Here is a 13,922-nt window from a genome sequence, read left to right as displayed (position 1 = left end):
TTAAGTGTGATAACATTTTTTATCTGAGTATGGGATGAAAACTATTAGGAAAATAGTAATAGACACTTTATACGCCAACAAAACAAGACGCACATACACATCGTTCCCATCTGCCAACTGAGCAGCACCAGGGCCCCACCCGCCGCTGTGCAGAGCCGCTGCTCCCTGGTGACGGGAGATGTAAAACCGCAGGTTACTCTCCCTTCCCAGAGGAACACAACCTGGGCTGGAAGGAGGAAGGCTAAAGCGTACGCAGGTCCCAGAGAAGAGTTTACCCAGACCCTCCACTTAGCAGAACTAACAAATTACAGGGGTGGTACCTAAAAATGTGAAGTGTTTATAGTGTACAAACTAAACAGGCTGATAGTTCTAGTACCTTTAAAAAGTATTTATCACTGCTCACAGAAAATATAAATTAGAGCTTGTAACACGTATATATTATATGGATTAATAAATCTTCATTATACATAAATTGTACATAAACTGCTAATTCCTAACCAACTAATTTTGTAGCCTTTAATTTTGTAGCTAATAGTACCAAAGAGAAAGTAAATGAGATCTTACATCACACCTGAATCTGAAACTTTTCTTAACTTTCTTTTGAAAATCTACCTACAACCCTATTTCTGCAACTCCTCACCACACGACCCAATAAAATTACTCTCCCCTTAATAGTATGCGTTCTAAAATCCTTCAGTCATTCAGTAAGCTAACAAAGAGAACACAAGCTTCATCAACATGTTGTTTCCATGGCTAATCTCCTTTCTGTATTTTTCTAAAATAAATCCCAACCTGCAAAATTACCTTAGAAGTGATATAGAAGTATATATATGCAAGAAAATGTGTTGCAATTAGGCCTAACATACAAAAAAAAAGATTCTATAATAGCTTAAAATATCCAAAGAATGGAACAAAATCAGAATAAGATATTTGCTGATCAGTGGGAATAAAAAAAATGTTCAATAAAAGACCAAGAGTTTAAGATTACATAGTGTGAATATATCCAGCAGTAAAGTTTTATAAGCTAACATATTAAGTAGAGTTCCCATTATGCATGGATTCAAAGAGCCCGGACCTAAACCTTTATCCCCATTTTTCTTTGCCCTCTCTTATTTCTCCCTTTTCAACATGTTTACTGCTGCTCTGTTATTTCCACCCTGTCCCACTATAAGTTGCAGTCACTTCTAGTGACTCATACATACTTTATAAACCATTTAAATAACAATAAAAGAAACTGCTTCACAACTGCTCCCTGAGAAAACACTGCCCCTGCGACCAGCTGAGTTCAGAGAACTAACCCACAGTGAGACCAGCACACAGAAACACGGATGGCAGTCGGCTAAGCCCATCAGGCATCATAAGGGCTGAGTGGACCCTCTGAACACATCTGTCAAATCCTGGCAATTACGGCCTCTAAAGTTTTCAAAAATATGTCTTGATTTTCCACTTGTGCCGATAATATCCTGGATCAAATTGTAAGTGCCTATGTCTCTATCGAGTATCACATTTTTCTAACCAATCAGTGCTGTAAAAGTGGTCTTCCCCTCCCATAAAAAGTCTAACCACATTGTGTCGATGTGTGAAATTCCTCCCTGACCTTTGGTTGCCTTTCATATTAAATCCAAATCCAAAGAACAGTAGGTCTTTTGAACTCTGCTCCTTGCCATCTCTCCATCTCCTCGACCGACTCGCCTCCTGTAAACCGTCTACTCTTCTCAGGTACTCCAAATGAGTTTCTTGACCACTTCTTGACCTGAAGACTCTGGGTCTTTTCCAAAAGAATTTTTGGAGAAGGAGCCTGGAGTTTTACAATTTTTCCTTGGAATATCTTCATCTAACCAGCTAACATTTACCCATCCACTGAGACAGAAAAGATGGCATCTCTCCATGCCTGGAACAGAAGCTCCTCTCCTCTGGGTGTATCCATGTACACTAGGCACCCTGGTTTCCTAGCCCTTAGCATGCAATATTTTAATTGTAGTTTGTCATGTTTCTTCCAGTGATTCCCCTAAGGGTCAAATAATAATGGTTAAAGTATCCTGACACCCACAGATACCTGCATTTCATCCAGTAGCTAGAGACAACAAAAGTCTAGGGATGAAACCTCTAGAGATTTTAAAAGGATAAATTGAAAACTTAAAATGATAACACAGAGACAACAAAATAAAGACTAGTCTTTAAACATATAACTATGTAACACTTTATGACACTTATGTGTTCTCAGCTGTGGGGTGACCTTATCCCTCCACACCTAGAAAGTGGAAAGTATGTCCATCCAAAGCGTTCTTTGCACTCCTTATCATTCAACTCTGCTAACACAATGGAAATTTTCAAATGGTCTCAAAGTAATCAGTTTCAAAGCACAATACCCCTTAATTCCCTCATATTCATCAAATCGTAAAAGCTTACAAAATCAATCATGGTTTCACAGACCTGCGATCTCGGTTACACAAGCAGTAGAGGCAAGACAATCACAAATTCAAGGCCAGCCTGGGCAACTTTGCAAGACCTGTCCAAAATTTTTGTTACACATAAAAAAAGCTAGGGAGGTAGCTGTTATGGCTTGTACCTAGATGTCCCCACAAAGCCTCATGTGGTTACAGACGGTGGTTTCAAGTGTGGCTGGATCTAGGATGTGTGATGCTGAGATTATGGGTGGCCCACCCAGGGTGTGTCAGTAAGTTTGCAGCCTGGAGAGGAATACAAAGGCAGCCGCTTTTGTTTCATTGCTGCCACTGCCATTGCCACTGCCGCTCCTGCTGCTGCTGCTGCTGCTGCTGCTGCTGCTCCTCCTGCTCCTGCTCCTGCTCCTGCTCCTGCTGCTGCTGCTGCTGCTCCTCCTGCTCCTGCTCCTGCTCCTGCTCCTGCTCCTGCTGCTGCTGCTGCTCCTCCTGCTCCTGCTCCTGCTCCAGCTCCTGCTCCTGCTCCTGTTGCTGCTCCTGCTCCTGCTCCTGCTCCTGCCCCTGCTCCTGCTCCTGCTGCTGCTGCTGCTCCTCCTGCTCCTGCTCCTGCTCCTGCTCCTGCTCCTGCTCCTCCTGCTCCTGCTCCTGCTCCTGTTGCTGCTGCTGCTGCTGCTTCCATATTTTGCTGCTTATTGCCTTCTGCCTGCCCTGCCACGCCATGAACTGTTCCTCCTCTGAGATGTCCCTGTGCCTTGGAGCCAGTTGACTACAGACTGAAACCTTTATAAACTGTGAGCTAAATAAACTTTTCCTCCCTTAACTTGTGGTTATCAGTTATATTGTTTTAGCAATGAGAAAAGCAACTAAGACAGAAGCTCAGTAATAGAGTACTTGCCCACCATTCATGAGGCCCTGGGTTAAAACCCCCATTAAGCCAAAAAACAAAGAATATCAATGTTCTTCTCACTTCTAGCCAAAATGATTCAGTACTTAGTCCAAAAGAAAGATTAGCTGGAAATGCTTTAAGTCTGCTTCCAAGTTAAATAAGCAAGCATGTGTCTAAAAATTAATTTGATTTCAAAAATAATGGCACTACTATATAAGCAATCCTTTTTCTTTTAAATCATTAAGTTTCACCTTAAAAGTAAGCACTACCTAAATGAACACAGTATATCATTTCCAATGTTTCATTCATTTACCCAACTAATTTTTTAGTACTGCTATATATAAGCCATTGTATTAAATTAGAAGTTGAGGATGTAATGATGAACAAGACACATAAGGTGTCTGCTCTGTGAGTTTATAATTCAGCAAAGTAACAAATCACAGAAAGCAAATAAACAAATTACTAAAGTCTAATAAGCACAATTAGAGAAATATATTGTTGTAGTAAAAAATAAGGGACAGAAGCTATTTAAGACCTCTTTAAAAATACAAATTTGAGCTGGGGATTTAGCTCAGCAGCATAAGCGCCTGCCTTGCAAGCAGGCAGTCGTGAGTTCGATCCCTGGTACCGATAAAAATGAAAAAGACAAAAAAAAAAAAAAAGAGATAAGATACAAATTTGAGGCTAAAGGCAGAAGGATCAGAAAGAGGCAATCATACAAAGACTGAGTGTATCTGAGAGACAACGTGAAGATAAGCAATCTAATAACCACAGTTCAGAATTGGCTTCATCTGGAAGTGAGTGATATTAATAATGACAAAATACTTAAAAACAATCTAAATGTGAGAAATATAATATTACTTAAAGAAAATACAGAACATGGGGCTGGGGATTTAGCTCAGCGGCATAAGCACCTGCCTTGCAAGCAGGTGGTCGTGAGTTCGATCCCTGGTACCAATAAAAAGTTAAAAAAAAATAAAATAAAAAAGAAAGTACAGAACATGTAAAGAAAGTACACAACATGCATCAAATGAGCTATCGAACAACCATTAAAATGAATGAGGCAGCTATGTAATAACAGATGAGAACTGATACCTTAAAAAGCAAACCACAGGACATATTTGTGTTTTTGCTTACATTCATATGTGTACACACATACATGCTCGCATACACATACAATGTTTGATACATATATATATCTAATCTTATGCATAAACTATCTCTGGAAAAGTATACAATACAGTGGAAACAAGTCACCTGTGGAGAGAGGAACAGATACAAGAAATTTTATATAACATATATTATCTACTAAATAAAAAATTTTATAAACTGATTTTGAAAGTGATTAAAGGGGCTGGAGATTTAGCTCAGCGGCATAAGCACCTGCCTTGCAAGCAGGCAGTCGTGAGTTCGATCCCCGGTACCGATAAAAAGGAAAAAGACAAAAAAAAAAAAAAAAAGTGATTAAAATATTTGGAACCACTCATCTATGTGTGATGTATTAAATACAAGATAACTATACTTTAGCCATAGAAAATTTTAATTCTTCTCTTCTTTTATTTGGCAAACAAATTATCCCTTTAACCTAAAATAGAAAACCCAAACTGACAATGAAGACATAATATCACATCAAGAAACAAAATCTCTAATTTGCATTATAAAAAGAGTATATCTGAAAAATTATGACATGTGTATGGCAAAAATTCAATAATTATTTACTAAGTGCATACTTTGCCATTGATTTTAGTGAGTTTGCTTTTGTCATGTATTTGTTCAGAATACCACACCAACCAATCAAAATATAACTTTTAATAAATTACATTTTTCTTTCAAAAATTGATTCATCATTTTTCCACATAATTGATGACACTATCTCATTTACAGTTCCACAACTTGACATTATTTCCTAGGCACCAGGTCCAGGAAGTAAGGGCAGTGAAAAGACAGGACTTGTGCCCTCAGGAATTTTAGTTTTGAAAGATAAAGCCTAAAAGCACTACTCAGCAAAACAACATTTTTATTCTTACAGACAGACTGAATTACCCAAACTAAAACTGCTCCAGGAATTCAAGTGAGAAGAAAAGGAGGAGGATTTACTGAAATGCAAAAACACTTTGAAAATTAGAATATCTCATTCACATGTAAAATGATAATATCTGATGAAGACTGGCTTCCTGAGGATGTGGATGCTCAGCAGAGCTTTGAAGAAATTATTGATGGTTAAGTATTAATCATTTTTAGTTATCCAAGATCCCAAAGAGAGTTTACTATAGTGATCTCAATCTGTCTTTATCAATCACTTCCTATAAAAAGTATCTCAGACATGAGGCTCTTAGCAGATGTCCTACAAAGGTTAAAGAAGCTTCATCTCCTTTTCAAAAAATGAAAACAGAGATATGAGTTTTATTATTTTCTTCCTGTATTCAATATATCATCTTGTAATATGCTTGGGTATGCACATCTCACTTTGCATAACACTTAGTATGAATACTGAAACTCACAGATTATGCAAAAATACTTCTATCCAACTGTTTAATTTCTTCACACATCAAATTTATTTTTTTTTAACATAATTGTTACAGGTAGCAGACATGAAACTGAATTTCAATTTATTTTTATTTACCCATGACCTTTTCTCAGAATAGATGCCGGCATGCAATTATCACCCCAGAGAGACAAAAGGCTAGTTTAATCATGACCTAATCAGTGGGCCCTATAACTTTAGGGAAAACAGTAATCTTTGAGCAACATTAGCATTATTTTTATGTATCATACTTATTATTTAATATCAAATACTGGTAATATTTAATAAACTGACTATTTTAAATGATTTGTCCCTCACTATGATAATTTGATTATAAAGTCTATTCTTTCATTTTCCTTGCTTAATCTTATTTTATTACAAAAGCATTTTAGAGAACACTTAAAACTAAATTTTTTTTTTTTTTTGTCTTTTTCCTTTTTATCGGTACCGGGGATCGAACTCACGACTGCCTGCTTGCAAGGCAGGCGCTTATGCCGCTGAGCTAAATCCCCAGCCCCTAAAACTAAATTTTTAAATACATTATGCTTTAACCTGCAAGTTCTTCTTAAAATGAACATAAAAATAATTTTGAAAACATTTAGGCCATTATGGGGTAAAATCCTTACTAAGCCCATGTTGGGTAAAAATGCTAATAAACATGTATGATAAACCTGAATATGCATTTTTATTTACATAATTTCATATATGACTGTGTTTAGGAAATATTTTTGTCTAAGTTATGCAAATAAAAATGCAACATGTATTTGCATAGATTTACATACATATACACATTTACAAACATATATACATGTAACTACCTGAAAAATCCTTTAAACATTTTTCTATTTATGTTGAGTAATTCTTAATTCACTGCTCAAAAGTTCACTTAAATTTCTGTGTATTCAAATAATACTATGATTTAGCCTACGTCCAAGAAATAAAAACATTTTACGTTCATATATGTGGGTCAAAGAAACAAGTATATTTTGAGCATCATCTTGACAACACTGGATTTTATTTAGCACTTATAATATAAAATATAAATTCATATATTTAAATATAAAACTAAATCATCAAAAGCTTGGCATGGTTAGTATCCATTATAAAGTTAGCAGTAGGTACAGCTTCCTAAAATATTTTCTTAGAATTCTGTTAGTTAAAATGAACTCCCTAAATCACTTCATTGCTTTCATACACCAAACCTACTAATAATCACATTCCCAGTAAGTATTCAAACCCATAAATAAATTTGTTTTTTAGGTGTAATTCAGTTCATATGTCAGGAATACCCTTGTTACCTTAGTATTTTGTGAAAAGTTGCACCTTTTCTAGGATATATGGCTATACACAGTAAGTTTGTTATCGTAAGTTATATAATTTTCATTAAAGTATGAAAAATATGTATAAACGCAGAAAAACACATGTTTACAAGTGGGAGGGAGGATGCTGGATTCAACCTGTTTTTAAAGTGTTCGCTGAGAAGGCGGTGTGTTTTGCTCCTGGGAGAGCGACCCTACACTTCCACTGTGTTTCTGGAGCAAAAAACACCGGCCCACCTCCGGCACAAAAAGCTGAGCAAGTTCATCGTTCAGTGGAAACTCGTTTCCGGCAAAGAGAAAAAAGTTGAGTTGGGCAAGCATAAAAAGGTCACACGTCCCCGCACCATCTCTTTCCCGTAGTCGCCGAGAAATCAAAGCACCAGAAAACCTCCCCGAGGAGGGCTGCGGGAGCCGCCGGTGTCCGCTCCGCCCGCGGGGCGCGTCCGGGTCTGGACAGCTCCGGGTGCTGAAGTTGCACCGCCTCGTCCCCACCGCAGCCGGCCGCTGCCTTCCCGCCTCCGCCCTGCACAGCCGGGCGCGCGCTCGCGGGACCTCCTGAGCGGGGCCGCGGTCCTGTGGGTCCCGGAGGTCCCGGAGGTCCCGTGGGTTCTGGTCCCACTGGGGAGCGGCCTCGTCGGGACGAGCCGACGCCCCGGAGCGAGGACGCGGCAGGCGGGCGGGGAAGATGGCGGCGTCCCCCGCCCCGAGACCCCCGGGACCCCCGAGCCCGGGCCGCGCCGCGCCAGGCTCCCAGCTCCGGGCTCCGGGCTCCGGGCTCCCGGCTCCCGGCTCCCGCCCGCAGGCCGCCCGCCGCCGGCCGGCACCTGTGCGCGCCATATTGGATCCCTCGCCGGCGCGGCCTCGCGGGCGGGAAGACCGGGCGCCGGGAGCCGCGCGTCCCCGGAGCCACCCCGCCCGGCCGCCCCACAGCCGCCCGAGCGCCGGCCGCGGCCCGGCCCGCCCTTACTTGAGCACCGACTGCTCCTTCTCCTCCTCCTTCCGCTGCCGGTCCATGACGGCCAGGATGATCTTGCGCTCCTCCTCCGTGAGGTGGCTGAGGTCCGGCATCGCGGGCGGCGGCGGCGGCGCGGCGGGAGCGGGGCGGCCCCGCGGCCCGGCCGGAGCCGACATATCTGGGGCAGCCGCGCGCCCCGGGGAGACTCATGCGCGCCGGCCCGGCCCGAGCAGCGCGCGCTGGGTGCGGGCTGCGGGGCGCGCGGGCCGGGCGGGGACGGCGGGGACGGCGGGGACGGCGGCCCGGGAGCGGCGGCGCCTCACGCGGCCCGCGCCCCTCAGCGCCGCGTCGCGCCCGCGCCCCTCACACGCGCCCGCGCTCGCTCGCTCGCTCGCTCGCTCGCTCCCACCGCGCCGGCCGCGGGGACCCGGCCCCCCCGGAAGCGCGATGACGGGGCCGCGCCGCCCGCTCAGCCGCCCGGCCCGGGTCGCGCGTGGGGCCGCCGCTCGGCCCCGCCCCTGCCCCTCGCGGCCGCGTCACCTCCCGCGGCGGCCGGCGGACGCGGGGGCGGCTGCGCCGGGAGAGGGGGCGCGGGGCGGCGGGTCCCGGGCGGGGGCGGGGCGCGGGACGGCTCCGCCGCGGGGAGCGGACGGACGGGCGGACGCGGGCTCGGCGGACGCCGGCGACGAGGCGACACGCAGCCCCCGGGAGGAGGTGGCCGCCGCCCTCCGCGCCGGGAACGCGCCCTCCCCGGCCCTGGGGGTGCAGTGCCCGAGGAGTCACGGTTGGGGCGCGTGTGTGTGCGCGCGTGTGTGCACGCCCCTACCTGCCTTGCACACCCACACCGGCGCCGTGTGGAACCAGGCCAGGCCTGGTGAGTAATGCGCGCCCTTGGGGCTTTATCATATTTACCTTCCCGAGGCATGTGTGGCGCCGTCCCTCCTCTCTGGGTCCCCTGCTGCACGCTCGCCAGGTCCAGGGTGAGGACAGCTGCTGCCCACAAACAGCCCTGCAAGTTTCTTGGGGTTTCTGGGCTTAAATGTTACATTTATTTTTTTCAGTCCCGGGTCTCAAAGTTGGAAAGAGAAAAGGAAAGAGGTGCTGTTTCATCACTGTTTGTCACTGTTACACACCTGTTTCACCAGTCCATACTCCACATGTTCGGCTTTCATCTCTTTGGAATCCAGAAAAACAGACGAGATCGTCTAAATCCCAAATTATTTAACTTCGTTTGATCACTAAAGAATTTTTATAAATCTCGAATCCAATCTCATCATCATGTGGGAAATTGAAGACCAACATCAACAGATATTATTAAAAAAATAAATAAATAAACTGGGGAGGGTGGAGAGAACCAGGAATCGAACTCAGAACTAGCTCTTGCCAGGCAGGCACAGTGTGGCTGAGCTATATCTCCAGCCCAGATCTTACACATTTGGTAAAGCACAGAACTAGAACCAGAACCTCAGTAATTTTGCCCCAGTTTAAGACCATGGTTTTTTCAGCCCTAGCTGCACAGGATTACCTTTAAAAAATACAGCCAGGCCCAACCCATCAAATGAATCAGTTTCCACGATTAGGTCCCTGGCTATGGGTGGATTTTGAAAGTACCCCCAAGTGATGAATGTATAGCAAAATAGTGGAGACATGGGTGGCTGTGGCTCATGCCTGTAATCCCTGCACTCGGGAGGCAGAGGCAGGAGGATCATTGCAAGTAAGAGACCAGCCTGAGCTACAAAGTGAGCTCAAGGCCAACCTGCACTGCATAGTGAGACCTTGTCTCAAAAAGAAAAAAAAGATAATGGAGAAGAATGGAAACCACGACTAAGAAGAGGAAAACAAACAAAAGAACACTTTTAAAAGAAACTAAATTTCTTACCTAACTGAACTGCTGAATTTTGCTGCACACACTTCCCTGTCATAGGCTGTTCTGAAACTACACTATGATTAAATCTTGCAGTTTCATGGTATCATAGTTTGGCCTGTGAAACTCTTACCTGTCATTAGCATATACTAAGCACTCCCTTAAAATAAATGGAAGTGTAACTAAAAATAATCAGAAGTGCTGGATAGGACACTGCCTTATCCAACTGTGTCTGAGCCACATTCTCAAGAAGGACATCTCCACCCCAATCCAGCTATCAAACTCCAGAGGCCGGGGCACCAGAACACACACGTCGTTGTGAGGCTGAGACTCCAAGGTTAAGACGGCTCAGTTATTACTGAACTTAGAAGTAGTTGTCCAAAGCGAACAATTTGGGATTTTTTTTTACAGTATCGAGTCACCTCCTGAGCCTTGTATTATCTTCTGTGGTCACACAGTGAGCCGTCGAGTGCTAAGGCTGTCTGCCTCCCAGCTACCCCACGCCCACTGCCTGCCACCTGCCTGGAGACAATGCCAACACCCTGAGTACCACCAGTGTGACCCGACTCTCAGAGAACCTGGGCTGCTGCCCAAAGGAAGCAGACATGAGTCGGCTTGCTGTTTCCGCTTCCTCTTTATACCGCAGTTAGAGGAGTTCATCATAGGAAAGGAATTCTTAAACCCAACAAGATGGCAGATGGCACACACCTGTCATCCCAGGTGTGTGCAGGAATCATGAATTCAAGGCCATCATGGGGGTTCCACCATGGTACGGTCACATGAGGGGTGGGAGACATTGCTAAGTGTCCCCTTTTAGTTCATGTCCAATACCATGCACACCAAAAAAAGAGAATTCTTAAAAGAGGAAATTTTTAAAGTTCTATCTCTTTAGTCACAGTGTTTTACAAATATTTGTCACAATATTCATATGTCATAGAGATAGAATATATACCATAAATTTTTTAACCTGTGAGCTATGTCAAAATAGTCATCCCAATTTACCATAAGATTGCTATCTATGCTCAAACCTAAATAAAGTAAAATATTGTCACAAGCTCTCTTGGTCTTTGTATAATACAGATGTTAGAAATAGTCATTTTGTCTGACCTAGTTTCGTGTTTTACTTAAAATATTTGTTGAGCAGTATCCTGTATAGTCCTATGTTTTACCTGGGTGTCTTGGTGAGTAAACGTATTTGAAATTGAGTCAAAACTGCAACATTGGGTTTAACTTTAGGGGCTGGGGATTTAGCTCAGTGGCATAAGCACCTGCCTTGCAAGTACTCGGTCATGAGTTCAATCCCCAGTACCAATAAAAAGAAAGAAAGAAAGAAATGCATGCTCTGGTTTAACCTTAGATGTAACTGAATTTTCAAGGTATTGGCAGGCCACACACCATTGCCAAAAGGCAAGGACTTTCTGCAGTGCATCTGGGTCCAGGAGCTGTGAGTCTATGGGCTTTCATCTTCACATCTGAATCGGAAAAAAGGCTGTCATAGTCTACGAGCAGATCCACAACTAAAGCAATCACAAGCTTGGAACTGAACAAGAACTCAGCGTACTGCGAAGAGAGTCAGCTGCTCCCCATGCTTAAAACCTTGGTGAGTCCCCTGCCCCTCCCAGGTGGACGTGGCTGTTGTTTCTACAGTTTCTCCAAGGTTTCTTCCCCTTGCAGCTCAAGGGTGATTCTCAGTACGGCGTCCAGTGCAAGCACCCTAAGGCATTCCTCAAGCCATGACACCCACTGGCCCGAAGCCTGCCACTGTTCCCCGGCTTGTTCCCAAGAGTTGGACTCCATAGACAGTCTGTCAGTTGTGCTTGATCTCTCCATCCTCATCTGCAGGACTTTGTTTCAGGCTGTCCCAGCGCTGTCACCTCTGCTGAGAGCATCCTTCACAATCTAGCTCGCACTCCACCAGTTTTCGGTCACTTACCTTCCGGTTGAGTCCGACAGCCTGCTGCGTACCCTTCCCAGCCAACCTGACCTCTTTACCTTGGCCTGCTTTTTTCCACTCCACTTGCCACTGTGACAGCTGCGTTTTTACTCAGCCAAATAATATACTAGTTTACTACCTTTGCTACTGACCACCTCCTCCCTCCTGACAGAATAAAATCATCAGGTCAGCAGGAATTGTAACACCATGTTGTAATCACCTAGAGCAATCTGTGGCACATAGTAGGGCTCCAAAAATACCTGTTTAATGAATTTTAAGAGGAACTGCCCTTATTATTCCAGCTGGGCAAGAGAAAGGGAAAAAGCATTCTCAAAAGAGGAAAAAGTAGATGCAGAGAATGCAGACTCTGCTGAGCCACCCAGGTTCCAGGTTCCGGTGGGACTCAGCCCCTGCCTCCTCCCACCGCACCGCGCCAGCCTCCCCAGCATCGCCCTTTGGCCCTGATCTGCCACTCTGCTGAACGTGGCTTCTCATCTCCGTGACTTCCCACTGCTGGATTTGGCTTCTCACCCCTGCTACCTCCCCCATAACCGCCTCGGTGAACTTTTTGTCTTCACGGTAAGCTCATGCCCCTTTTCTCCCCCTGGCCCCTGTCCGCCGCGGCTCTCTTACTGCTGTCCAAACCCTGATCACAGTGAGCTCTCGCTACAGTGTGTGGTAACCATGCATTTCCTTCTCTGTATTCTCAAGGGGAAGAATGTAAATTCTTCAGCAGCAGAAAATGTGCTTTTTTCCCCTGTTTCTCCAAGGCCTATCAGAGTGCTTCACACACGATAGAGGCCTGGTAAACACACTGAACAAATATATGGGCAGCTGAAAAATATAAGAAAATCACTTATTGAAGGGTGAAGAAAGGGAGGCAGGGATCTGTAGCAAAAACTAAAAACAGAAATAGGGTGTGGCAAGACTGGGCTGTAATTTATATGCTGTGTTGAAGAATTTCTCTTATAATCATTAAGCGACAGAAGTTGTTGAGCCAGAAAACTGACATGATCAGCTTTGATGCTCAAGAAGATGCCCTGCCTCAGGCCTGCCCTATCTCAGACACCTGCTGCTAACAGAATTATAGAGGCCCCGTGGTTCGGACTTAGAGACACAAACAGCAGAATTTTTTACTTCCTGTTTGCAGAAATTATTTTTATTGCTATTTTGCTCAGTAGATTATAATAGCATGGTACCAAGGCCAAGGTCTCAGCTTAAACCCCTGAGTGAGTCAGTGCGGTACCCACAGCTGACTATTAATCTTTGCCAGTTGTCAAATGACAACATATTATTTCTGGACCAAGAATTGAACGGCAAAACATGACTTGTTCATCCAAAGTTAATCAGCATTTTTGAAGTAGCAACCCAAAGTTCATGGCTATTACGGACTCATAATGTCATTTTAAATTAAAATCATAGCATTTTACTAGTGGTGACCACAGAGCACAGCATGAGAGAAAGAATATACTGTCGGTCCCTGAGAAAGAAGCTAGAGATTAGTGTAGTTTAATGACTGGGATTGAAGGCCAAGAGATAATGAAAAAATTAGTAGGTATTTGTATAAATGTTTTATTAATTAATTTTGTTTACTTAGCAAGATTGGAGGTTCCTTATTAATTGTCACATCATAAAAACTGTGACTATTATTATAGTAAGTTGCCTGGGAAAATATTATTCCAATGATCTTTTATTGATAGCATTATAAAATGTTTTCTGTTTCTGTCCTCTCAATCAATAAACAATCTGGAAAGTGAAATATGTACATGTCAACATAAGCGTTGTTAATATTTTCTTAATTAAATCTTTATCGTAATTACAGCTCTGGCTACTTACACTAGTTTAACAAAAGTGAATTTTATGAGGTCAGAACAAATTGAAGCCCCCGATGAACAAGTGAGTCTGTGCATTAAATGCTGATTAAACACCGACAGATGCCGCCGGGAATACAGCGCCGCCGAGAGCTTGAGCTTGTCTCGCAGAAACCAAAGCTGAGTTGCTGTTCTGCTAGACCATCCCCGGTTCGCAGGAAACCCAGA

At 44.0% G+C, this 13,922-nt stretch overlaps 1 protein-coding gene across 30 annotated transcripts in view; it reads right to left on the bottom strand.

Annotated features, from left to right (window-relative positions):
• Rims2 (regulating synaptic membrane exocytosis 2) overlaps nucleotides 1–8,277 on the bottom strand; it is a 518,293-nt gene extending 510,016 nt beyond the window's left edge. For 29 of the 30 annotated variants that reach the window (XM_063257715.1, XM_063257709.1, XM_063257711.1 and 26 more), the window contains exon 1: nucleotides 8,099–8,277. In XM_063257715.1, coding sequence (XP_063113785.1) covers nucleotides 8,099–8,262 — 164 coding nt within the window. In that variant the 5' untranslated portion in view covers nucleotides 8,263–8,277. The remainder of the gene's footprint in view (nucleotides 1–8,098) is intronic. The other variant, XM_063257719.1, reaches the window with a different exon arrangement.
• Nucleotides 8,278–13,922: the final 5,645 nt, after the last annotated feature.

Source organism: Cavia porcellus, unplaced genomic scaffold, assembly GCF_034190915.1.
Source record: "Cavia porcellus strain 051 isolate PalLab524CR breed Dunkin Hartley unplaced genomic scaffold, mCavPor4.1 scaffold_10, whole genome shotgun sequence".
In the NCBI taxonomy this organism is placed as follows: Eukaryota; Metazoa; Chordata; class Mammalia; order Rodentia; family Caviidae; genus Cavia; species Cavia porcellus.
Note: the sequence above shows the minus strand (reverse complement) of the source record. Positions and strands in the feature narration are given on the sequence as shown.